This window comes from Arvicanthis niloticus, chromosome 5 (assembly GCF_011762505.2).
Source record: "Arvicanthis niloticus isolate mArvNil1 chromosome 5, mArvNil1.pat.X, whole genome shotgun sequence".
In the NCBI taxonomy this organism is placed as follows: domain Eukaryota; kingdom Metazoa; phylum Chordata; class Mammalia; order Rodentia; family Muridae; genus Arvicanthis; species Arvicanthis niloticus.
In genome coordinates this window covers 13,533,588-13,559,383 of record NC_047662.1, presented here as the reverse complement: position 1 = coordinate 13,559,383, position 25,796 = coordinate 13,533,588, and the positions used below count along the sequence as shown (strand labels likewise).

At 53.3% G+C, this 25,796-nt stretch overlaps 1 protein-coding gene across 1 annotated transcript in view; it reads left to right on the top strand.

The window, feature by feature from the left end:
• Epha2 (EPH receptor A2) overlaps nucleotides 1–20,371 on the top strand; it is a 30,331-nt gene extending 9,960 nt beyond the window's left edge. The window contains exons 4-18 of the mRNA XM_034503069.2: nucleotides 5,359–5,514; nucleotides 5,595–5,927; nucleotides 7,093–7,208; nucleotides 7,562–7,715; nucleotides 8,325–8,424; nucleotides 8,807–8,862; nucleotides 9,058–9,183; nucleotides 9,300–9,488; nucleotides 9,630–9,691; nucleotides 9,769–9,978; nucleotides 10,151–10,300; nucleotides 11,015–11,208; nucleotides 11,813–11,968; nucleotides 16,804–18,791; nucleotides 20,127–20,371. Of these exons, the coding sequence (XP_034358960.1) occupies nucleotides 5,359–5,514; nucleotides 5,595–5,927; nucleotides 7,093–7,208; nucleotides 7,562–7,715; nucleotides 8,325–8,424; nucleotides 8,807–8,862; nucleotides 9,058–9,183; nucleotides 9,300–9,488; nucleotides 9,630–9,691; nucleotides 9,769–9,978; nucleotides 10,151–10,300; nucleotides 11,015–11,208; nucleotides 11,813–11,968; nucleotides 16,804–16,909 (2,108 nt within the window). The 3' untranslated portion in view covers nucleotides 16,910–18,791; nucleotides 20,127–20,371. The remainder of the gene's footprint in view (nucleotides 1–5,358; nucleotides 5,515–5,594; nucleotides 5,928–7,092; nucleotides 7,209–7,561; nucleotides 7,716–8,324; nucleotides 8,425–8,806; nucleotides 8,863–9,057; nucleotides 9,184–9,299; nucleotides 9,489–9,629; nucleotides 9,692–9,768; nucleotides 9,979–10,150; nucleotides 10,301–11,014; nucleotides 11,209–11,812; nucleotides 11,969–16,803; nucleotides 18,792–20,126) is intronic.
• The last annotated feature ends 5,425 nt before the right edge of the window (nucleotides 20,372–25,796 follow it).

The following is a 25,796-nucleotide window of genomic DNA, read 5'->3' as shown; positions in this document are numbered from 1 at the left end:
ACTAGATGAAGAAACTGAGGCTCCGTTTGCCTGGAATCACACAGCTATGTCAGGGTTTATTAACTCATGGTGCACAACAGTGCCCAGGCTGCCGTGGGTCAGGAAGTAGGACAGGAAATGACCAGATCCTGTGGAATCCCTGACTCAGCTCTTGGCACTGAGATGGGCTCTCTGGGCAGTTCTGGGATGGCAGGTCTTGGCATCAGAACTGGGGCTTCACCAGAGGGAGGGGCTGGGTGACTGGAGGGCCGTTGCTGGTGTGTTGGGGATGTGAGTTGGGGGTGGGGGGGGCACAAGAGCAATTCACTTGACTCTCTCCTGCCTGGAGCCTCAGGTGCTTCAGTTACAGCTTTTACTGATGACAGGGGGCGTGGCACCCTGAGGTCATCCTGCACCAAGTCAAGGTCATTTCCACAGTCATCAGGTTGTGGATCTGTTTTTCCTGGAGGTTTTCTCCCTGGGATGAAGACTGGAGCCGCTCAGGAAAGGGTTAAGTGGTCAGCGGAAAGGATGTGCCTTCCAGGTGGACAGGTGGGCATGCTGCCCTGCCACACACTACCCGGAGCGAGCTATGTCAGGAATGAGCCAGCCCACCCCCAGCTCTGTCCAGGGAACTGTGGAGCCACTCAGGCTGGCTGCCCTCTCTGGGGGTGGCAGGGTGGGGGGTTGGGGGGGGGAGGGAAGGCACTGCTTTGTTTCTGCTTCCTGCCTGCCTCTGCCTCTGCAGCCCCTCCACCTCCCCCCAACTGGCACCTCGCCTCAGCCCAGGGAGACAGAAGCCAGGTGAGCAGGTGGCCAGCGGCCTAGGCCAGAGGCTCAGCCCAGCAGCTGGAAGGCCAGCCTCTGGAGGATGTCCCTGCCTGGCTCTGGTTTCATAGCCACCTTTCATATGCAGGGACACTTCATGCCAGGTACCAGAGTAAACATTTCTCAGGTAAGATCTATAGTCCGCAATGCACTCAGAGAGGGTGAGGACTCTCCCATTTTACACATGAGGAGATCAAGGCCCAGAGAGGAGATGGCGGTACACCATCCCCAATTCTGTCTGTGGAGCCCTGTAACTATGGTAGTGCCCCTTTGGGCTTTATTCTTACTGTCTGTACGTGGCTCTGAGGGACCTGGCCACCTTATGATCAGCTCTGTCTGAGCTATTACATGTGGTTTACATGCGATATACTACATGTGATTTACATGTGATAGTGAGAAGGGACTCCCTGCCCAGGCCCCACAGATCTTGCCCTACAGTAGGACTGGGGGATCTAAGAGCTATCTATTGATAGTAGTTCTCAGGCACATGCGCCCCCCCCCCGTTCCATATAGTCATACCAGATCATATTTCTGTGGAGTTCAGGGGTAAGGGTCATGGTGGCAATCCCCCAGCCTCACCCCTGTGCTCTGATCTCTGTGCCCTAATAGCCCCGCCAAGCAGGCTCAGCCCCTCCCTAGTTACCGGAGGTAAGTGGGTCCCCTGAGCGGAAGAAGGAGGCCCGCAGAGAAAGCAAATAAGATAAAGGCTGGAGGTGGGGGAGTCGGTGGGCGGAGGAGAGCCTAGCTTATCTTCTAGGTGGCGGATGTTCCCACAGATATGCCTGGGGCATACAGGAGAGGAGATGGAGCCTGAGAACTGGGAATGGGGCTCCCCTTTCCTGTAGACACCACAGGGCCTGTTGGGGGCCCCTTCCACTCCCTGGGTCAGTAACTCTCAGTTCATGTTCGCTCTCAGGATACAAAGTCCAGGTTCCACGTGCATGGCTGAGCTAGCGAGGTGATGTTCTGGTTGCCAGCTGCTCCTGTCTTGGGGAGGCCCTTTGCCTCCAGGACTGACCTATTGACCTCACGACCTTACCACCCAAAGTCTGGGAGGCGGCAGGGCCTGGGGAGGGGCTCCACAAGGAGCTGGATTAGCACCACACAGAGGGCGTCTGTCCCTGAGTCACCCTGCACTGCCACCTGAGGGGCGGGCATTGGGAACTGGAAAAACCAGGGTACAGCCCTAGCTGCAGTGCCTGTGGCCCAGTTCTGCTTGGAGTGGCCCAGGCCTGCCAGGCAGTTGGAGCCAGAGATGCACTCCACAGGTGCCCCAGGTGTGCCCAAGTCAGGCTCGTGCCAGCTGGGTGGGTGTCCAAGTGGATGATGTTCCTGGGGAGGCGCTTCTGCAGCCCGTGGTGTGTTTCATTGTGGACCGAGAGTTTACCATTCGGTTACTCCTTCATTTCTTCATTCAGTCATTTCTTCATTCCTCCACTCCTTCCTTCACTCCTTCACCCTTCATTCACATTTTCATATATTTATTCAAGACTGGTTCGTTGAGACCTCCTTCACTCTCCTGTGTGCTGCGCCACACACGGGGCAGATAAACCAACTCCTGCTCCCTCGGAGCTGCCAGTCTCAGGGAGGGAGGGGAGAGGTAGAGGAGAGCACAGAGGATCCTCATATGTGCACAGATAATTTCAAATGAGGCATAAAAGCTAGGCTGTGAATTCCCCTGGAGCTGAAAAGATGCTAATCGCTCAGTCACACCGCCACAGCCCAGTTCTCAGCATTGTGCCAGACACGTAGGTTGGGCTTGTTTCTGTTTGGTAAACTTGAACCTGAGCAATCAATGTCCCATTGGCTCACCAGGAGCCCTGAAACTGAGCAGTTAGTGAAGGTTATAGAGCAGTTAAGCGGGGTGGTACTTGGGGGTGGTGGGTGTATTGTGTGAGAGACACCGTGGTTGCTTGCTTTCCCTAGACGCTGGGGAATTTTAGGAGATTCTTAGGGTCCTTGGTGGTCTTCCCGACTGTTCTGGGACTCGTCAGACACTTGCAAACTCTGGCAGGCAGGGCCTGTGGATGCCCAGAGCTCTGTGGTTGGAGGAGGAGGGGGCCACTGTGTTTTCAGCAGGCAAGAGCATGCCCCGTGGACGCCACCTCCCCTGCATTATCTGGCATATCCGCAGCGGAAATCTCTCCAAATTCCCTTTTTCCTGCCGTTAGGCAGGCCACCCCCAGGCACTGGGGCCAAAGAATAGAACCCATTTCTTCCCCAACTTCCTCTCCTGGCTTGAGATGTGGGTACCAGGGGGAGGCTGGCTGGTGGCTCAGGCCTTTGTGACCCCGTTCTTAGGCTGAGCCTTGGGGCTGGACCTTCCATCAACCAGTCCCCTGACCTTGGTCCCCAGTGAACCAACACTTACTCTCTTGCAGGTGTCGCTGGGTTTAAGTGAGAGCATTAGGGGAATGAGAAGCCGGGACCAGCAGGGCCTGGTGTTCTGGCGTCTCATTTTGGTGTGAAAGTTAGGCGAAGGAGAGAGCTATTTTCGTATTGTAACAGCTATGTTAGGATGTAACGGGAGTGAAGCCAGAGACACAGCTCTCTCAAACCCACCAGGAGGCTACACAGATGTGTAGCCTGGAGATGTGTGTAGCTAACTCCAGAGCCCCCTGGGTGGTCCTGGTGATGTGGGCGCTCCGCTCTAGGCTGCTTCCTGGACTTCCTGGTGGTGAAGGGGTCAGCCGGATTCCTGTCGCACCAACGCTGAACTTTGTTCCAAACTGAGGAGTCCTGGTAACAGGAAGGGGGCTAGAGGAGAGGTGCTCAAGCATCCTCAGTTTACCTTTTGGCTTTGAGACTTTGAACAAATTGGCCTGTCAGAGCCTCAGCCTTCTCACCTGCAGAATGGGGTAGATGCTACTAGCCACACCCACATGTAAAGGATCCCCTTGAATACTAAATCAATAGATGTGGAGTCCAGGCCCTGCACACAGTAGGCGCTTCATCCTTAGGAACTCAAGCTTTGTGCAGGTTAACTGATTCAGGGTGGGTACCTTTGTCTTGCTGTTTGCTTCTGAATAACTGCCCTTCTCCCAATAGGTACCCAAGTTCACTCTGTGTGTGTCTGCTGGGCCAGCCTGGGCTACCTCAAGGGACCACAAAGAGTCAGGATGTTGTCTGCCTGACTTCTAGCAGATGGAGGGTGTAGGCTAGCCCTTGAAGGAGCCCTGTGTCACTCTCAGTCCCATCTCCCTTACACTTATATTTCCCAAGGAGAGAGGGAATCTGATTTCCAGCCTGGCTTGGTCAAAGGTTCCGATGAGGGCAGGGGACTTGAAATTGGCTTCCCTGGATGGGTTGTCCCTAGGCCATTAGGGCCAGGCCTGCCTCACATCCAGAAGCCTTTGTCCAGGGCTTTTTCCTTACAGTGCGTGTGATTGCCATTTTCTATATCAGGCATGGAGTGGCACCTGTCGGGCAGCCTGTGGCTCTCAGACTTCTTTGCCTGGCATTCTTCTGCATTATTTGTTGCTACGGTTCCTTCTATTTGTATCTAGAAGGCTGCTCATACCTTTTGTGTGACAAGCTCTTGCTTAACCCTAATTCCTTGCTCTAAAGCATTAGCCCTGACAAACTTCTACACAGCCTTTAAACCCCAGCCGAAGTATCCTCTCTGGCTCCGCAGAGGCCTGGCCACACTCTTTGACCTCTGCCGGCCACTTTATCCGGACATGTCATACGTGCGTTTCCTCTCTGTACTGGAGTGTTAGCATTCACCTCCGCATCCATGAACCACGTGGGGCTGGGGATTTGGTGCAGGAAGTTAATGGTGCCTCAGGACCCTCCCTGTAGAAAAAGTGAAAGCGGGCATTGCAGGACCCGGGAACAGCCTCTTCCAAAGCCACCCAGGGCCTGGCCAGTCCTGTGAGGTGAGCCTCCTGTCTGAGCAGTTTCCTGCCTGTAAGCCAGGAAAGAGCTTGGGACAGGGAGCAGAGTAAGGTGGTGGGAGGAAGAAGCCCCCAGAGTCAGGTGCCTGACCCTCTAGCCAGCTGGCCAGGATGGAGAAGGAGGAGGAAGAGGTACTTCCTGGCAGCCCTCTGAAAGGAGAAATGACCTGGCTTTGGAAATGAGTCCAGGGAAAGAGCTGGGCCCGGCCTTTCCTGATTCTTGGAGGCCAGCCCTGGAACAGGAAAGTGATGGAGTCCTAGGGTGGAGGGGCCTTGACAGGGGGGCATCCTGACTGGGCAAGGCCAGCTGGTTCGTCAGGGGTGGGGGGGTACACAGATAAAATCTCCACCCTGGTCAGTTAGAATCTGTACAACTTGAGATCCCGCCGGGCCAGTCTGCACAAAGCAGGTTACAGGAAGGTGTGTGTGTGTTGGACGGTGAGCTGTGGCCCTCCAGCGCTATACTTGAAGGTGTGACATTTTCTGCAAGAGGCAGCTGGCATCTGATGTGCCGGGGTTTGGGGAACTTGGGGGCACTTGAGACAGGTTATTTTGGTGTCCAGAGGACGCTGGCCATGGATGGGTGTGATATTCTATCAGCGAGAACACGAACGGCATACGGAATTGACCTCCTATCTCTCCTTGTGCCTCTCAGCATGTTCTCCAGGATTCTTCAAGTCTGAAGCGACTGAGAGCCCTTGCCTGGAGTGTCCGGAGCATACCCTGCCATCCACCGAGGGTGCCACCTCCTGCCAGTGTGAAGAAGGCTATTTCAGGGCACCTGAGGACCCACTGTCCGTGCCTTGCACACGTGAGTCTTACAGAGATGGGGGAGGGGATGGCTGAGGGGGGGGGGAGGAGCAGCTCCATTGACCTCCACTCTTTGGACAGGTCCACCCTCTGCCCCCCACTACCTCACGGCCATCGGCATGGGTGCCAGAGTAGAACTGCGTTGGACAGCCCCCGAGGACACCGGTGGCCGCCAGGACATTGTCTACAGCGTCACTTGCCAACAGTGTTGGCCAGAGTCTGGCGAGTGTGGGCCCTGTGAGGCCAGTGTGCAGTATTCAGAATCTCCTCAGGCCCTGACCCGCACAAGTGTGACAGTCACTGACCTGGAGCCTCATATGAACTACACCTTCACTGTTGAAGCCCGCAATGGCGTCTCAGACCTGGTGACTAGCCGAAGCTTCCGGACTGCCAGTGTCAGCATTAACCAAACAGGTGAGCCCAGGGGTGGTAGCGACTATCCAAGGGGACCTGCCTGGGCGAGACTTAAGGATAGGAACCCGGGACTCAGCTGTGTTCAGAGAAGCAACAGGAAGTGGTTAAGAGTTCCGTCCTTCCTGGTCTACATAGTGAGGTCCAGGCTAGCCAGAGATACATAGTTAAGACTCCTGCCAGGTGTGACAGCATATCCCAACACTCATGTTCTGAAGGTGGAGGCAGGGAGGTCAGGAGTTCAAGGCCATCCTCAGCTACATAATGAGTTCAAGGCTGGTGCGAGGCAAAGGAAAACACGGACATGGCTCAGGTGTTACAGTGTTTTCTGCATAGGCTTGAGGGCTGAATTTGGATCCCTAAGACCTATAGAGGCAGAGCAAGGGGATCCCCAGCTGATACGGTCAAGTCTGGGTTCAGTAACAGACTCTGCCTCAAAATACAAGGTGGAGAACAGTGGAAGAAGACAACCTTTGACCTCCACATGCACGTACTCCCACACGTGTGCATGTGCACACATGTGAACTCACACCCAGTGACATGCATGGACGAGTCACTCAGCCCTCGGACTGCAAGTTACTTCTGGAGATTTTTTTTAAAATTTTTTTTTTCAGAAGTAGAGATGTTCTTGAAAATATAATTTTTTTTTTTAAACCAGGGAATGGAAAGATGCCTCACTCAGTACAGTGCTTGCTGCACAAACATTTGTGTTTGGCTCCTCGGCACTGTGGTACCCGGCAAACACCTGCGTGTGGTTGAACGCCGGGGTCGTGGGGATGGGCAGATCCCTGAAGCTCGAGCCTGACTGAATGAGAACTCCAGGCTCAGTGAATCTGTCTCTTTAACATGCATGCCTGCATACCATCATGCACTCATGCAAATGGGTTCATGCATGCACCACACAGAAATAGAATATACCATATAAGGCCTTTCAAGCCTTGCTTGATCTCCAGAAAACCTCAGTGACAGTCAGCTAGTGTCTTAGTTATTATTTATATGTTCATGAACGTCCCCAGAGCAACTCTGATGGGCTAGCCTCTGCCGTCAGGGCAGCATCTATAACAGGAAATCCAAGAACCCCAGGCAGGGCCTGAAGGGCATGGTACTCTGTCTCTCTGCTTCACCCCTGAATGGCTTCTCACATTCCTCCCCTCCCTCTTCTGCCCAGAGCCCCCCAAGGTGAGGCTGGAGGACCGAAGCACCACTTCCCTTACTGTCACCTGGAGCATCCCGGTGCCACAGCAGAGCCGTGTGTGGAAGTACGAAGTCACCTACCACAAGAAGGTAACTTGATGAAGGTTGCCACAGGCCATGGCGATATTCAGTGCACAGCAATTTGGAGGTGTTTCCTTCTTTCTGTGTCTGGGGAAACTGAGGCCTGAAGTCTTCCAGGGCAGCACTACAGAAGCTTACAGGGGTGACTGTTTTGGGTTCTCAGAGCCAGTTAGAATGGGCTTCTTGGGATTAAGACTTTCCTGGGGATGTATATTCCCTATCTGGCCTCTGGTGAGTCTGTATTCCTGTACCGAAGTTTCCTGTTCCTGAGACTGTCTGCCTGGTTGGATAACACAGGAAACCACCTTTCGGGGTGGGGTCTTGGTTCTTAGCTTCACTGCCTTCTCCTCTCCCCACCACAGGGGGATGCCAACAGCTATAATGTGCGCCGAACGGAAGGCTTCTCTGTGACCCTCAATGACCTCGCTCCTGATACTACATACCTGGTGCAGGTGCAGGCACTGACGCAGGAGGGTCAGGGCGCCGGCAGCAAAGTGCATGAGTTCCAGACACTATGTGAGTCAGAGGACCCTGAACTAAGTCGGACATTGTTGAGGAGGAAGTGGGTCCAGAAGTCTAGAAATGCCCTTCCTTTTAGCCAGGGCACGGAACAGCCGTATGTGGGTGTAGTCAGCACTGAGACAGACATGTAGGACCATGTGTGTTCTGGGTAGTGTTAAGAGCTGTGGGAAGCTGCGGTTCTGACATGGGTGTGCCTGAGTTCAAAGCTTGCCTAGAAAGCACGAGAGTTGGGCTGGGGTATGGCTCAATTACCTAGCATCCGCAAGGCCTTGGGTTCGACTAGAATATATTATATTTAAAAAATAGTTCTGAATTAAAAAAAAAATCCATGCTAAGCCATGGGGCACACAAAAGAGGTCTCTGTGAGTTCCAGGCCATCCTGGTCTACAGAGTGAGTTCCAGGACATCCAGGGCTACACAGAGAAACCCTATCTAAAAAAAAACAAACAACAAACAAACAAACTCTTAGGAAACTTGAAGGTAGAGCACCCCGCATGCTGCTGGTCCCTAGGCTTCTCATGTCCTTTAGGAGAGCTTTGGGTGCGGCAGGGTGTGTCTGTAACATCTGGAGTGAACTCTCAACCAGCCTGTCTCCCCTAACAGCCACGGAAGGATCTGCCAACATGGCGGTGATCGGCGGTGTGGCTGTTGGCGTGGTCTTGCTTCTAGTGCTGGCGGGAGTTGGCTTCTTCATCCATCGAAGGTTTGTCAAACCTCCTCCCGGGTTCCACAAGGGTCTGGGTTGGGCTCAGAAAGGCAGAGAGGCTCAAGCCCATGGGAACCCTGTGGGATGGACAGTTTTAGCGACCACAGTGGTCAGTGCTATTGTGTGTGCTCCTCATTAATGGAGTGTCCACGGTTCCCCTGGACATGGGACAGGGTATAGATGAGTGGGCAGGATGAGCTACCTAGTTCTTTATGGCTCGTTATGTCTACTTATATGTAGCCACTGGGGACAGTGGACTTGCTTTCCCTCTTACCTTCTTCCCCATACGGGGGCTGTAGGACCATAGCATGATTGGGATGTCCTTTTGGCCAGTACAGGCTGTATTGACCACGTGTGTCTTGTCCCCGGTTTCTTCTAGGAGGAGGAACCTGCGGGCCCGCCAGTCCTCTGAAGACGTCTATTTTTCTAAGTCAGGTAAGATATACCCTACTCAGGAGTGGTCCCAGCTTTGTGGTGGACCTAGAGGCTCCATTTGGCATCTTTCTGGCTGGATCTCCTTGATCCAAATCATCCTGAGGTTCTTAGTCTTGTGGCTTCCCCTTCTCTAGGGCCTCACCTCCCAGGTACTCCTCCCTGACCTGTGCCTCAGCTTCTCTTTTCCCCTTCCAGAACAATTAAAGCCCCTGAAGACATATGTGGACCCTCACACTTATGAAGACCCCAACCAGGCTGTTCTCAAGTTTACCACCGAGATCCACCCATCCTGTGTTGCAAGGCAGAAGGTCATTGGAGCAGGTGAGGCTGGCCCACCTACTGTGTGCCTGGAACAGATTGACTGGTTCAGATGGGGCCTGCCCAGTGCCCAGGCTTAACTAAAGATGGCTTCTCTCTCACACCTTGCCCGCCTGCAGGAGAGTTTGGAGAGGTTTATAAAGGGACGCTAAAGTCATCCTCGGGGAAGAAGGAGATACCCGTGGCCATCAAGACACTGAAAGCCGGCTACACTGAGAAGCAGCGGGTGGACTTCCTGAGTGAGGCCAGCATCATGGGCCAGTTCAGCCATCACAATATCATTCGCCTGGAGGGCGTTGTCTCTAAATGTACGGCCTGGGACGTGCTGGGGGGTGGGGTGGGCCCAGGCGGTCAGGGAAAGGGGCTGCTTCCTGGGACCTCCTAACCTTGGCTGCCCCCCCACCCACGTGGTTACTGGCCTCACTCACTCCTGTGTTCGTGCCCTATAGATAAGCCTATGATGATCATCACGGAGTACATGGAGAACGGAGCGCTAGACAAGTTCCTTAGGGTAAGCTCACGGTCTGTGGTGGGGAGGGAGAGGCTAGGTGCCTGGAGCCAGTCAGCACTGAGGGCCTGTCTCTGCAGGAGAAGGATGGTGAGTTCAGCGTACTGCAGCTGGTGGGCATGCTGCGGGGTATCGCGTCCGGCATGAAGTACCTGGCCAACATGAACTACGTGCACCGGGACCTGGCCGCCCGCAACATCCTCGTCAACAGCAACCTGGTGTGCAAGGTGTCTGATTTTGGCCTGTCTCGTGTGCTGGAGGACGACCCTGAGGCCACCTACACCACTAGTGTGAGTCGGAGACCGGGAGGTCACACCTAGGGTGTGGAGGGAGGGCGCGAAGGTGACACACGTGTTACCCTGGGTTCGGGGCCTGAGGGGCCGAGGATGAGTCTCTGAGCTCAAAGGGGAAGGGTGCTGAGTTCTGGCTGGGACAGGGGTAACTGGGCTGCGTCTCCTACAGGGCGGCAAGATCCCCATTCGATGGACAGCCCCGGAGGCCATTTCTTACCGCAAGTTCACCTCAGCCAGTGACGTGTGGAGCTATGGGATTGTCATGTGGGAAGTGATGACCTACGGCGAGCGGCCATACTGGGAGCTGTCAAACCACGAGGTAAGCCCCTCTCTCTCCCAAACCCATCCACTGTCAGATTCCCCTCAGTTCCCAAACCCTGGGGCCCTCCCTGACAGGCTTACTCTGGGGTCAATCTGCATCGAGTAGAGACAGCACAGGTCCTTGTTTTGTGGACTGCCATGGGGAGAACCCAGCCTCTGCTTACAGTGAATACAACGGCAACCAAAGGGAGGAGTGTGTGTACGAGCCCCTGTGTGGTGTGCATGTGTATATACCTATGTGTGATATGAACATGTGGATATCTGCATGTAGGTATATGGATGTGTATGTACATATACACGTGTGTGTGTGTGTGTATATGTGTATATACATATATGTATGCACATTTACATGTACCTGATGCCTTGCCTAGACTGGAGGCCGGGGATTTTGCTTGTAGGGGTCATATCCCTGCAGAGACCTAGGAGATGGTAAGGCAGACAGGCTAAGACACGGAGAGGCCCCATCTGTGGGGGCAGAGATAGAAGGAGGCTGAATTGTGGGGTACACGGGGCTGACCTCTGCGGCCCTGAGACAGCCCGTCAGCGCTTGCCCCACGGATGGCTTTAAAACTGTGTTTGTACTTAGGAAAGGGTGCTTATCCGTTTGGGCTCTCCTCTCTATTCCCATGTTGGGGCCTCCAAGGGAGGTCTCTGTCGTAGTTCCATGTGGTTTCCCCCCTGCTAAGGCCACCCCGATGCTTGTGTCCCCTAGGTCATGAAAGCCATCAACGACGGCTTCCGGCTCCCCACGCCCATGGACTGCCCGTCCGCCATCTACCAGCTTATGATGCAGTGTTGGCAGCAGGATCGCTCACGCCGGCCCAAGTTTGCTGACATCGTTAGCATCCTGGACAAGCTCATCCGAGCTCCCGACTCCCTCAAGACCCTGGCTGACTTCGATCCCAGGTGAGTCTTTTACGTCCCGTGCCTATGGTAACTGGCATCCATGTTTACTCGTGTGGACTCCTTGGCCTCTCAGGCTGACTGGATGGCTAGTGGGAATCGGAGTCAGGGCTGTTATAGGGCTCAGAAGTGACACACGGGGCTGTGACCAAGCGGCAAATTGTTTGCCTGGAATGCATGGAAACCCTAGGTTCGGTCCCCAGAAACCAAAAAGCGGAGAGGACTAGCCAGGCATGGCCTAGTAATCTCAGTAGGAAATCAGCTCAAATGGTGGGCAGGCCCTGGGCTGAACGTTAGCCGTATTCCTAACTTGCTGAAGCATCCTGAGGTGGGCTCTATGCAGATGAGGAAACCGAGACTCTAGGATCCAGAGTCCCAGCAGTAATGGGGGGCGTGGTGGGACAGCTTCTAGCGATGGTAGGCATGGAGCAGCAGCAATAATACCAAGAAGCCAGGAATCTTGCAGATCCTTCTCTGTCTGGGCTTCCTCAGTGGCTCAGAGGAGGCAGCTGAGGCACAGCCAGCTGTATGCCTTGCCTGAGATAGAAGGGTAGGTGCTTGGGGTAGCCATGTCCAGCAGGCCTTCATCTGTGGGTTTCCATCCCAGAGTGTCCATCCGGCTGCCCAGCACCAGTGGCTCAGAGGGAGTCCCCTTCCGCACGGTGTCCGAGTGGCTGGAAAGTATCAAGATGCAACAGTACACGGAACACTTCATGGTGGCTGGCTACACGGCCATTGAGAAAGTGGTGCAAATGTCCAACGAGTGAGTACACGCCTTGGTGACTCTGCCTACCGCTCACTGGGGACAGCCTCAGATCTCTGTGTCACTCCCCCTCGATGGTGTGTATGGGGTGTGCGTTTGTGTGGTGTGTGTGTGTAGTGTGTGTTTGTGTGGTATGTGTGTGGGTGTGTGTTTGTGGGGAGTGTGTCTGGTGTGTGTGTGTGTGTGTAGTGTGTGTTTGTGTAGTTGGTGTGTGTTTGTGTGGTATGTGTGTGGGTGTGTGTTTGTGGGGAGTGTGTCTGGTGTGTGTGTAGTGTGTGTTTGTGTGGTTGGTGTGTGTTTGTGTGGTATGTGTGTGGGTGTGTAATGTGTGTTTGTGGGGTGTGTGTGGAGGTGTGTGTATATTATGTGTACGGGTATGTGGGTGTGTGGTGTGTGTGTTTGTGGTGTGTGTGTGACTGGTATGTTTGTGTGGTGAGGGTGTGTGGAATGTGTGTGTGGTGTGTATATATGTGGTATGTGTTTGAGTGCGTGTGTGTGTGTGTGTGTGTAGGTGTTTGTGGAGGTGTGTGTGTGGGGTGTTTGTTGTGTGTATATGGTATGTTTGTGGGTATGGTGTGTGTGCATATACCTCTCTCTCTTTCCTGGGTGCCCTCCCTTCCAGACTCTCCCTCCACAATGGGAAGACTTGATGATATATAGCCAGCCCAAAGCTGTCATGTCATGTATGTTATTTCATGTCATGTATTTGCCCACCCTGGGCTACAGTGCAGGGAACCGTTGCTTATATAGACTCGGAAGGTTACCTGTTCCCCCAATTCTACAGCCAACAGGGGCATAGAGTCTAGCCTTGACCAAGCAGGACCCAGAGCCTTGCATCCCTTTCCTGGTGCCACTCCCAGGCCACTCCCCCTGTGTGGCTGATTCTTGGCCTGCATTCGCTCCCTGCTGGCTCTGGACCTTAGTCCTCAGAGCTCTTCTCACTGTTGGCCCCACCCCGTCTCCATCACTGACCCTTCTCCGAACAGCCTTGGCAGGGACAGCTCTTTCCGTCCCTGGAGGGATAAAACATTGTCCTTTTAGCCTTTCTGCTTCTAAAAATAGTTGTAGATCCCAACAGCCCAGGATCCAAGTGTCCAAGGCCGTGGCAGAAACAGGCCCTGGGGCGGAAGGTTTTGGGAACTGCTCAGAGGAGGTGACCTGGGCCTCCCATATTCCTGGGCTCTAGATGTTCTGGGACTTGGGCTTAGACACAAACATTCTTTGGGGCCTTTGGCTTTTGGCCTGCTGACCATGAATGTGGCCAACCCGAGAAAATGGCGGGTCATGGGAATCAGACCGGGAAAATTGACCAGAGGGAGGTATAAGAATACTGAAGGAAAATCTCAGGTCCTAGGATACCTCTTGCTGCCAGCCAGCGGCTGGACTCAGACTTTGGCTTTGCAGACAACACCTGAATTTATGTCCCATGTCTGCTGTGCAAGCGATTTGGTCTGACTTAGACCTTGGTATCCATATCTCCTCTGTTTTGCCATTCTTAGGATCCTGTAAATCATAGTTCTATGCCCTGGTTCCTGAGTCCCTCTCATTTCCTTGGCAACCAGGGTCAGACCCCTGGGTTCCATCAGGTCCCGTATTCCCCTCCCCTCCCCTGGGACAGCACAGTTTTTCTTCTGTGACCAGCACCGAGGGCATGGAGCAGGTTTACAGGAAACACATGGCCGTAGACATCCCAAAATAGCCCGGGGCACCCCTCACAAAGTCCTTTCCCACGAGCTGGGACTGGCTCCTGGACAGACAGGCAGGCGGTGTGCATGCTCACGGGTTATTTGGAAAGTATCTGGATAAAGCCCGGAAGTCGTCCGGCACTCCTTCCTCCTGTGGTCAGACCCACTGGCTCATGGAGCTGCCTCTGATGCCCTGCAGGGATGTGGGGTTGGATCTGAGCATTTTTTAAACCCACAGACTGTTGACCATGCCATGGAGCCCAACAAGAGCGGGCAACAGGGGAAATCAGCTCCCTTCCTGCTAGGGTCAGGATGTAGGTACCCTGCCCTGCTCTGCTCCAGCCTCCCTTTCAAAGGACCTGGCCTCTTCCCCTGTAGCCTCCAGCTGTTCTCCGCCCGTGTTCCCGACATGCTGTGTGGGGATTGATGAGCTTGATGAGCTCACATCGGCTTTTTAAGAAAGTATAGAAAATGTTTTATTGGCCTCTACCTTGAACAGAACAGCAGGCCCAAAGGCAGCCCTGCCCAGTGTCAAAGCTCCGGATTGTGTTCGAGCTGTACGCACACAACTGGATGGATCTTAAAAAGCAGAATCTAGTCGCTGGTTGTGAATGATACAACTCTTGAGTCTCTGGGGATTATCATGTTCCCCTGACCCACAGTAGGTGTTCATGGGCACTACTTATACACCCCCCCACACACAGTAGGTGTTCACACACTCACCCCCCCACACACAGTAGGTTTTCACACACTCACCCCCCACACACACACAGTAGGTGTTCACAGGCAGTCACCTCCCCACACAGTAGGTGTTCATGGGCACTACTTATACACCCCCACACACACAGTAGGTGTTCACAGGCACCTACCTCCCCCCACACACAGTAGGTGTTCACAGGCACTTACACCCCTCCCCCCCCAACACACACATATACTGTAGGTAGGTGTTCATTGGCACTTACATTCGTGGGATTTCTGCCTCAGAGGAGAGACAGGGTACAGAGTGACTTGTGTCTCTTCCTTTCTGCACAAGAGTTAATGGGATGCATGTTTGGGGTCCCTGAGAGGGAAACGGAGGTTGGGGCAGGAACCAGCTTGGACCCTGGCTTGTCTGTGACTCTCAGGCTAGTGCATTGTTCTGTCTGTAGGTCAAGAAAGGGTGGGCTTTATTCACACTGCTGGGGAGGTAGGTGGAGACAAGTGGGTCTCTGAGTTGGAGGAGCATGGGTTCAAGCCAGCTAGGACTAGCCAGCGAGACCTGCCTCAAGGGAGGGAGGTTGGCTGGCTGGTTGGTTGGTTGGTTGGTTGGTTGGTTGGCTGGTTGGTTGGTTGGTTGGTTGGTTGGCTGGCTGGTTGATTGGTTGGTTGGTTGGTTGGCTGGCTGGCTGGTTGGTTGGTTGGTTGGTTGATTGATTGGTTGGTTGGTTGGCTGGCTGGTTAGTTGGCTGGTTGGTTGGTTGGTTGGTTGGTTGGTTGGTGGAAGGAGTTCACTGCTTAGAAATACATCACCCAAGCCTCTTGTCTTCGTAAAAAGGAACCGCTTTGTTGGGAGAGGGCCTCAAGGTGGAGGGGTGCTAAGGCCTACAGTGGTGTTCCTATACATACCCATCTACTCAGCTGCACGGGGTGGGATCAGGCCCAGTGAGTCTGGGGTTGCCCAGTACCCTGTCTTTTCTGGTTACTCAGCGCTTACCCAGGCCCCCACACTGTGGTCCCTTCAGGGGCATGCAAAACATCCCACCCCACCAGGTGGTAGGCTGAGAGCTTCTCCCCCATATCTACTTTCCAGCCTTCTTGCTGCAGCAGGAGCAGTCTCTCCCTCCCTCCCTCCCTCCCCACCTGGGTCTGCCCATCCCTGCTCAATGCTCGGCTCTTTCCAAGCCTGTGGGAAAGTCGTGTCTCCAGCATTGCGAACTCCTGGAGCTTGTACCGTATAATTAGCTCCAATTACAGCCAAGAGCTGGCCCGTAAAAACCTGGGTGTTTTCATGAGCTAGGGCTGGCGGGTGAGGGCCGTGGAAGAGAAAAACTCCCCGGAGTTAGCAACAGACATTGTGCTGACAGCTCCTGAGAGCTGACATGGTTCTACCTAGAATAGGGCGTGGGGTGGGGAGGCCAGGACAGTCTATCCCTGTGGGGCCCCTGGGACCTATCATCAGCCTGGCACTGAATCCTAACTCTCAGTAGGACACTATTGTCCCGCAGAGTCCCACAAGGAAAGGCAACCTTTTCTTGTGGTGACCTGTGTGAGCCTCATCCCTAGAGTCTAGCAGAGTCTTAGACTTAAAGTCTCATTAGCAACTAAAGATGCCTCCTGCTGCTTAGAGAGGGGGAGGGATGGAGCTCACCAGCAAGGGAAGGAGACAGGGCGACATTTCTTTACTACTGGTGTAGTTAGTCACTAGTTCCGGCACCTCCTAGCTGAATGGCCTCAGAATCTAAAACTCTACATCTCTCTGAGTTTCACTTCCCTTATCTGCAAGATGGGTAAGAACATCTAAGGCCAGGCAAAGTTCAGCCACACGGTGCTTGCTTGGCAAGCGTGAGGAACTGAGTTCAAATCCCCCAAACCCCACACCAAAAAGAAGCTGGCCGCAGTGGCTGCCCTTTGGAATCCCAGTGCTGAGGAGACAGACGTATCCTCTGAGCTTGCTGCCAAGAGACCCTGTCTCAAAATAAAGTGGCCAGCTCCTAAGTTAAGATTGTGCTTTGGCAAGCCTGGCAGTGGTGGCGCACGCCTTTAATCCCAGCACTTGGGAGGCAGAGGCAGGCGGATTTCTGAGTTCGAGGCCAGCCTGGTCTACAGAGTGAGTTCCAGGACAGCCAGGACTACACAGAGAAACCCTGTCTCGAAAACCCAAAAAAAAAAAAAAAGAAAGAAAGAAAGAAAAGATTGTGCTTTGGCTTTCCCGTGCATGTACACACGTGTGCACAGACATACACATGTGAATACATGCACACACACAAAGCACCTATCCCAGACCCCCTGTAAAGACTTGATTGAGTGAGCATATCATGTTCTCAACTCTGGATGGGTGGCAGACCATGCTAGAATATGAACCCTCCAGCCTCCATAACTGGATCCCCCTTACCACAGGTCTGCAAAGCGCCCCCTCTCCCTGACCCTCCCTCTCTTCCTCTTCACCCACAGTGACATCAAAAGGATCGGAGTTCGTCTTCCTGGCCACCAGAAGCGCATTGCCTACAGCCTGCTGGGACTCAAGGACCAGGTCAACACAGTGGGAATTCCCATCTGAGGCCGACGGGGCCGGGGCCCCACCTTGACCAACAATACTTGAAGAGCCACAGTGATCTCCCTGCCGACCTGGTGCTGGGCCACTGGAACTTTATTTATTTCTGTCTTCCTCGCCTATGCCTCCCTGAGGACTCTGCAGGGAGGCTCTTGAATGACACCCTGGCATGAGCTAGGAAATGCCTGGATGCTGGTCAGGGTTCTCTTTCTCTGCAAAGAACCCAGCTAAGCACTTAACAGTTTGCCGTGGCATTCCCAGCATTCCAGGAGGCTAGAGTTCCGCCAAGACCATCAGGATCCACGAGGGATGAGGGATGTTTCCACTTCATCATCTTTTGTCCCCAAGAGGCCACCTCAGGAGCTGAGGCTAAGCACTAAGCCCAGGACCATATGACTAGGGCACTGTAAGCCCCACCCCTAGTTAGAGGGTAGGTTTTGGACTTGGCTGGGTGGGGCCACAGCAGTCTCCCAGTGCCTTCTACAGACCCAGGGCTCTGCCCTCCACCCTCGAGGGCCAGTTTCTTGCTTTCCTAGGGCCCTCTCAGGATGCTTGGCTGTGTTGAGGTTTTTTTAAAAATATATATTTTATACTTGTGGAAAGAGTGAGTGTGTGGCAGAGACCTTGCCAGGGCTGGGGACAGAGGATACCCTGCAACAGACGTTCCCAGGGCTGGGGCTGGCCGGACCTGCAGGAGACTTTCCACCCAGCCACCCCGTCTCCGGCCCCTCTGGACAACTGTCGCTGTCAGTGTTACAGATTTGTTTTATTGGTTTTTGTTTTTGTTTTTGTTTTTTTGTTTTTTTTGTTTTTTTTTTTGTTGTTGTTGTTGTTGTTGTTTTTGAACCTTAACTTATTATTATTTTTTTTATATTTATTGTTAGAAAATGACTTATTTCTGCTCTGGAATAAAGTTGCAGATGGTTCAAAGTGATTTTGGCTTTCATTCCTGGATGCTCAGTGGAGTTTGTTGCTGCCTTTGGGAGTAAAGGGGACCTTGGGAGTCCCAGTGTTTAAATAGAGCTGCTTCTACAAGGGAGAGTGTTGTATCTCCCTTGGAGAAGGAATAGGCAGGAGCCCAGGAGCATGATGCCCCCAGCCTCCACAGCAACAGGCCTGATCACCTTTGATCTCGAGGCTTCTGTAGGGTTTGGGGGGGGCCAATGAGAGCAGCTGTCAGCCTCCCTCCCACTCCAGAGTGTGTGGCCATTGTGGAGAAGAGGAGGGCGACTGGCTACAAAGCCTTTCACAAGTTTTGTCATGTTGGAGTTTTAGCATTCATGAATTTCTGTGGGCATCCCCATTTTATGGAAGAGGAAAACTGAGGCTGAGTTCAATGACCAAACCTGCCTAAGGCCACATAGGCTAAAGACAGCAGAACTGAAAGAGGGGTTGGGAATGCCCCATTTTCTCATGAAGAGACTAAAGCTCAGAGATGGGCAGAGACTTGCTCAAAGTCATACAGCAAAAGCCTCAAGAGGAGTCAGAAGCCCCATTTCAAATCCCAAGCATTTACCTCTCCTGGATTTCCATGTCAGGTTGTTCATAGCGGGGACTTTAGAAGAAGAACACAGGGGGAATGATTAAGTGAGCAAAGCTTCCAAAGGAAGGCTTCCCTAGAGGAGGGGAAGCCTCTTGGGCTGCCTCTCGGTACTAGGCAGAACCAGAGAGGCAGTTGGAGGGAGCCGGGCAGGCAGAGCCGGCGCGGGGGCGTGAAACCACAGTTGTGCAAGGAAGCCACAAGCAATTTGATGTTATTAAAGCATGACGTGGTGTGTCTGAGCGATCTCCCGGGCCTCGTAAGGCAGGTCCCGCAGTGAGGACTTTAAGTCGGAGGCCAGAGGGAGCCATTGAAGGTTTAAGCAGGGCGTGGCACGATTAGAGTCAGGTAAGCTCAGAGCTCAGGCTTCCTGACTGTCAGCCTGGAGTTGTGGGGAGACAGGAGGGACTAGGAAGCACCCCGCTTACTCTGGAGTGTTGTCCTCGCTCCTTGCTCAGTCTGGCACCTCTCCGGGTTCCAACCCACTCAACACTCGTGAGATGTGCCTGTGTCAGGTGTGGCTGGACTTGGGTCACACACCGACACTCGGGCAGCTGTGTCCCTGCCTGTTAGGCCCAGGCTAGACCACCTGAGTGACCTAGTCACAGTGGCTGAATCAGGCTCTCTATGCCTGACCCTTATCTGACTTAGCCAGGGTGACCAGTGTCACTTTGGAAGAGGAGCCAGGGTCCCCACTGACAGTCTAGGTTCTTGAGTCTAAACAATCATTGAAGGTCCTGTCCTCAAGGAACTATTGATGTCCCACCATGAGCAGGCATGGGGACGGGAGGTGGTTCAGCATTAAGAGTGTCAGCCTCTTGTGCTTTCTGCCTTCAACCGGATGGACATAAGGCTTTCCTAAGGACCTGGAAGATGCTGGCACCAACTGGGGGACACAAGATGGCCCAGTGCTCAAGAGGCCAAGGGGACTGAAGGGGGTGGCATACATCCCAACGAATGCTTTAATCAGCAAAAGTTAACTTGTCATTGGATTGTATCATTATTCATCGGTGTATAGTGTGTGTGTGTGTATTTGTGTGTGTATGTGTGAACACACGTGTGTGCGCTCTATAGTCCAGGTGTGAAAATCCAAGGGAAGCTTTTGGTAGTCAGTTCTCTCCTTCAACCTTGGGATTCTGAGATCCACATACACACTTCTGCAAACTGAGCCATTTTGTCCTCCCCAAACTTCTTCTTTAAATGAAAGCACCCCCAAGGGTGTTCCCTAGGCAGCCTGGATGTAATGACACCCCTTATAGCCAGGAAACTTTAGGAAACTCCAAGGTGAGCTGAGACCATCTACAGAGACTGAGAAAGGCCTCCAGAGAAGACAACCGTGTTGACACACAGGGACAAGGTGACAAAGCCTCCAATGGGTGGACCTAGGGCAAGGTGAGCAAATATGGTGACATCACTGTAGGGCCCAAAGTACGAAAGAAACACACATGAGTTCATGCTAGCACAAATAAACAGCAGAGTTAACAAATAAGTGGGGGAGAGTCAAGCATGGTGATACACCTTGGAATCACAGCACCGGGAAGGTTGAAACAGGAGGATGATGAGTTTGGGGCTAGCCTGGGCTACACAGAGAGACCTTGTTTCAAAAATAGACAGATGATGGGTAGATAGGCAGATAGATATTACAGATTTCCAAATAATTCACATAGATTCTCTCTACCCTAGGTAGAGTTCACGTCCCTGCTCTCTTGCTAATGGACAGTCGGCTCTTCCAAAGAGAGAAAGTGTTGGCTCTGGAGAGATGGCTCAGTGGCTTTCGCAGGGAACCTGATTTCAATCCCCAGCACCCACATGGCAGCTTACCTGTCATCTCAGCTCCAAGGGGATCCTCTTCTGGCCTCCACAGACAACTGCCCTTATGTGCACAGATATACTCAACATGTAATTAAGAATAAAATCTTTTTTTTTTTTCCCAGTTGGGTTTCTCTGCGTAGCCCTGGCTGTCCTAAAAGCCACTTCAGACCAGGCTGGCCTTGAACTCAGAGATCAGCCTGCCTCTGTCTCCTGAATGCCGATATGAAAGGTGTGCACCACCGACACCCAGCTTAGAAACAAAATCTTAAGGAAGTGTAGGAGAACAGTCAGACTTACAAGAGAAGGGTGAGCTCCAGTGGGGGAAAGCTGACAAGTGTCACTGTAACCAAGGACCAAAGTCAACCTCGCCAGTTAAAAGCAAACAGATGTTGCCAGAGTGCTGTGGGTAAAAGGGAAACATTGCACAGCAGAGAACCCCTGGCTGCCAGCCACCACCTACTTACTGCTCTGAGTACCTGGCTTGTGCCACTCTATCCGCCCAGCAACCCTTCCAGGTGAGTGCTGCTGATGGCCCATTTAAAAAGTTTAAATACTGAGGCCAGGGCAGTGTGGAACCTGCCAGAGCCACTGAGCTCTCTAGGGAGAAAAGTCAAGACCAGCTTCCCGGGTGCCATCTTCAATCACCATAACAGGAAGCTGCCCGCTCTGCCAACCATGGGCTCCATAAACAAGGTCTCAGCGGCTGGACTTGGTGGCGCGCACCTATCGACTCGGTGACAGGATCAGGTGTTCGAAGATCTCTGCTATATTGGGAGCTAGAGGCTAGCCTGGGCTACATGAGACCCTGACTCAGATCAAAGGGGAAAGGGGCGTGGGGAGACAGAGACAAAGATCTGGGGTGCTCTAGACCAACCCTGAGTACTGTCTACTCCCAGGCACCCAAATGCCTTGCTATTTGGTTCTTTTCTAAAACTCCTGTTCTGTGAGGCCAGCACAGAGACCAGGCTTGATCCAGACCCCTCTGAGGCCACTTGCTGTCTCCACCAGGACTTCAGCAGCAGAAGTGGTAACCATGACAACGGGAGTAAGGCTTATGCTTAGGAAAAGAAACCAGAGAGGGTTTCTGAGGCTAAGCAAGGCAGGGACCAGCCAGGGAGCTGAGGGGGGAAGAGTGTACCCCAGAAGAGCCCAGTGCTGCCTCGACACCCATCATCTGCAGGTGTGGCTAACCTTTTTCCACACCTGGGCTTCATTTGGCTAGGATAAGCCTCCTCCGCCTGCATTACCATACGACTCTTCAGTGACCCTGCTGTCAACAGCCCTGCGACACCCGCCTGTTCATTCCCACCCTAAAAAGAGCCAGTATCTCTGACCTCCCTCGGTCTTCTCAGCTGCCCTTCCTGGGCTCCAGGCTGCAGGGACCGCGGCAACCCTTTGATGGGCCTAGCAAAGTCCAGATAGAGGCCAAGGTTGCAATTAGAGGATGCTGGGTGGGGAGCCCCTTCCCCCAAGGCTCCAGGTCTGGAAGCAAGTTAAAACAGTCTCACCAGACACCACCCGCCTTAGATTTTCCCAGTTAATTAGTAAATCCAGACCCAGCAGGCTCTCTGCCCCTCCTTCCTACTTCCCACCCTTCAGCTATGGCTGTGGCTTCCGCCTGGGACAAGCAGGCCTGGGGAATAGCAATGTGGCAGGAACCAAACAAGCCAAGAGAGTGGGTGTATGAAGTTCTGGGGTTTGCAGCGCCCCTCCCCCATCTCAGGCACACCCATGCTGTGTGCAATGTCTGGGGTACCAGCACCCAGAACAATGCCTAGCACCCACCAGCCTCCCTGATACCCATTTGCTCAGTGAGCAACAAAATGAGAGGGGAAAGAGGTGGGGGCTTGGGGACCTGAGGGTTCAGTGGCATTGTATATCGTACGGAGGGCAGTTTTGGAAGATGTGGATTTAGGGAGTGGGTGTAAATACTGTGTGGGTAGTCCCACCTATCCAGCTCCCATTGGCTGGTTGGAGCCGTAGTCAATTATTGAGTCTTTCCATGTCTGTCAATAGACAGAGACCCAAGGGCAGTGGTGGCCCTTGCCTTTAATCCCAGCACTTGGGAGGCAGAGGCAGGCGGATTTCTGAGTTCGAGGCCAGCCTGGTCTACAGAGTGAGTTCGAGGACAGCCAGGGCTACACAGAGAAACCCTGTCTCGGGTAAAAAAAAAAAAAAAAAAAAAAAAAAAAAAAAATTTAAAAAAATAGAGACCGAGGAGACACACGCTGTCCTCTAACTTGGAATGATGTTAACCTTATAATCTGCTTCCCTCACCTAGATCTGAGTGCTGGATGACAGATGACATCCCTCCCACTCTGTCCTGGTTTAGGCAGTAACGGGTATTGAACCCAGGCTTCCTGTATGTGAGACAAGCACTCTACCTACCAACTTACACCCTCAGCCCCCCTCCACCCACTGCTTTACTGAAAGGGTTACAGTCCCCCAAGACACCCATTGACTCCATTTTACATATGGAAACACCAAGGTTTGGTGAGGTTACAGAAGTCAGAGCAAAATGCCTCAGCTACAAGGTGACCGATACTTCGGAATATGACAAGGACCAGTTCAACCCTGTTGCTTGCTCTGACATTCGGAGCCTGGGTGGTTTCTCTTGGAATAGAGTGGAAACAACCACAGGCCAGAAGAGGATGAGCATCTCTGTAAGAGTTTCCTCTTCAGCCTCCTCACCAAGGGGGTCTTTGGTGTCTGTGTTGTCACATGAGGAAGTGCAGCGTGACCCCCACATAGACTTGCACCCAGGCAGCGGGTTCCACTCCGGCTTCATTCTGAAACTGTTGGCCATGGGTGAGGCAGGCCCTGGTTCTGGGAAGCAGCAGGCACCCTGCTGAGGACGGGGCCCCTGCCTCCCCCTGGGCCCAGGCCCCATTTCTGCAGCCTCATCACATTCCCAGGCTGCAGCTCAGGCCAAGCCATGAAGTTTCCACATTGGTCTGGCAGAGCCTGGCAGCTCAGGACCAGGTCTCCTGCTGGATGGCCAGGCCCTTCTCCATGAGGGACGAGGTCCAGGGGCTCCTGGCCAATCACAATGCCTGCATCTAGTTACTGCTCCCAGACTCACGTCTCTGGCTCTCTGCTGTCCCCTGACTCACACTAATTCCCCAGGCCCACCTTCTCCCTGCAAAGCCTCCCGTAGGTCTGGAAACCGTTCCCATACCCTGATACTTCTACCCAGCTTCTCCACAAACCCTTTGTGAAGCCTTCTGTTGCCCGCCATGTTTATATGACAACAGCTTAATGGCCTGCAGAACTTTATGTCACCTCTTCTGAACAATTGACTTCTGAACAACTCTGTGTGTGTGTGTCTGTGTGTGTGTGTCTGTGTGTGTGTGTCTGTCTGTGTGTCTGTGTGCATCTGTGTGTGTGTGTCTGTGTGTGTGTGTGTCTGTGTGTGTGTGTCTGTGTGTGTGTCTGTGTGTGTGTCTGTGTGTGTGTCTGTCTGTGTGTGTCTGTCTGTGTGTGTGTGTCTGGTGTGTGTGTCTGTCTCTGTGTGTGTGTCTGTGTGTGCATCTGTGTGTGTCTGTTGTGTGTGTGTGTCTGTGTGTGTGTGTCTGTGTGTGTGTGTCTGTCTGTGTGTGTGTCTGTGTGTGTGTCTGTCTGTGTGTCTGTGTGCATCTGTGTGTGTGTGTCTGTGTGTGTGTCTGTGTGTGTGTCTGTCTGTGTGTCTGTCTGTGTGTGTGTGTCTGTGTGTGTGTCTGTCTGTGTGTCTGTCTGTGTGTCTGTCTGTGTGTGTGTGTGTGTGTGTGTGTGTCTGGTGTGTGTGTCTGTCTCTGTGTGTGGTGTGTGTGTCTGTCTCTGTGTGTGTGTCTGTGTGTGTGTGTCTGTGTGTGTGTGTCTGTGTGTGTGTGTGTCTGTATGTGTGTGTCTGTGTGTGTGTCTCTGTGTGTGTGTCTGTGTATGTGTGTCTGTGTGTGCATCTGTGTGTGTGTGTATGTGTGTGTGTGCATCTGTGTGTATGTCTGTGTGTGTGTTCTTTGCGCTGTCGCCTAGGCCTAGCTCTAAGGTGCAGGTGTCCCCACCATTCCACCCTCATGGCCCAGTCCCCAGCCCTCTGCCCCATCCCTAGTCTGGGAAGGGCTAATATCACAGTCCCTAACATCACGGCAGGGCCCCCATTGTGGCTATGCAGGGGGAGTCCTGCCCCACCAGAGGCCCACTCTCTACCCTGCCCAGTCCTATTAAGCAGAGGTCTGGACGAAGGAAGGCACTTTGTATTCTAACCATGTCTGAAGAAGGGGTGGGCACACCAGCTACACATTCCAAAGCCTGCTCTCCCTACCCTCAGCTGGTCCTCCAGCTCAGGACAAGGCCTAGCTGCCACCACTGCGGGTTGTCATAAGCTTCCCAACACACACACACACACACACACACACACTCACCACCCACAAAGCTAGGCTCAATAGAAGAGCCTGTAGGCAGAGTCTCAAAGCCCAGCACCAGCTCCCCAATACTCTGCTTGTGGGATGGAGAGAGAGGCCCAAGGAATCCCAGCGCCTGGATCAAGAAAAAGGACAATCAAGGGACAGAGAGCAGGAGACTTTGATGGGCCTGGGGGAGGCAGGCTTAAGACAAAGGAGGAGAGCCAGAGGGAGCTTACCTGCTACCCAGACGTCAATTAACACTTTTAGACACAGACCAAGAGCTAACTCCACAAGCATAGAGGGTGCTGGCCAGCACCCTTGCCAGACATGGCCACTCTGACAAAGACAAAGAGAAGGACAAAACTCATGTCCTGTATTCTCCAGAAATCTTTATGTTCCCCCGTGGCTGGAAGGAAGAACCAGTGGGAATTCAGAGTCTCACGCTCGGCCTTATGGCTTTTTTCCCCTCAGTATGTAGTGCTTCTCTGAGCCTCAGTTTACCATTTGCCCACCGAGGATAGTATGGAACTGACCAAGGCAGGCCAGCACTCCTCCTTACCCCACCCCCTCGATGATGGCAGGTGCCTCCATGGCTCACAATAAACCCAACTCCGTCTCTCTCAGGCTCCTGGCCGGCACCTGTGCCCTGTGTTGTACTGGTCCAGGCCTTAGATGTGAGGAGGTGCAGCTGATGGGAGACACCCAGGCCTGAGCAGACTGTGGCACCAGCAGGGGCCTTGGCTTCCCCACCGCCACGGTGTGGGCTTCTCTGTCATTGGCAGAGTGCCTGGGCATTCAAGGAGGCTGGGGGTGGCTCAGTTTCAGGGAACAAAGCCCCCTTTCTCCCCAGCCTGTGGAATGCCTAACACTCCCTCTCTTCAGCCTCCATTCCAGGACTCAGACCCCAGGGTTCACTCTATGGGGTTTAAGCCGAGCTGCCCACCAGGCAGCCCTATAGGATGTCAACCCTCCACAGTAGCAGACCCGGCCCACTGTGACACACACGGACACGTATCCTCCCAAGACAGCTCACCCTCAGGTCGGACCCCTACCCTCATGGTGAATACTAAGTAATTGAGGTAAAAAATGTCCCCAGCAAGTTGGGGGCTGAGCAAGTCCCATGTCCTCTGTGCTCTCCCTCACCTCAGCTGTTCTGTGT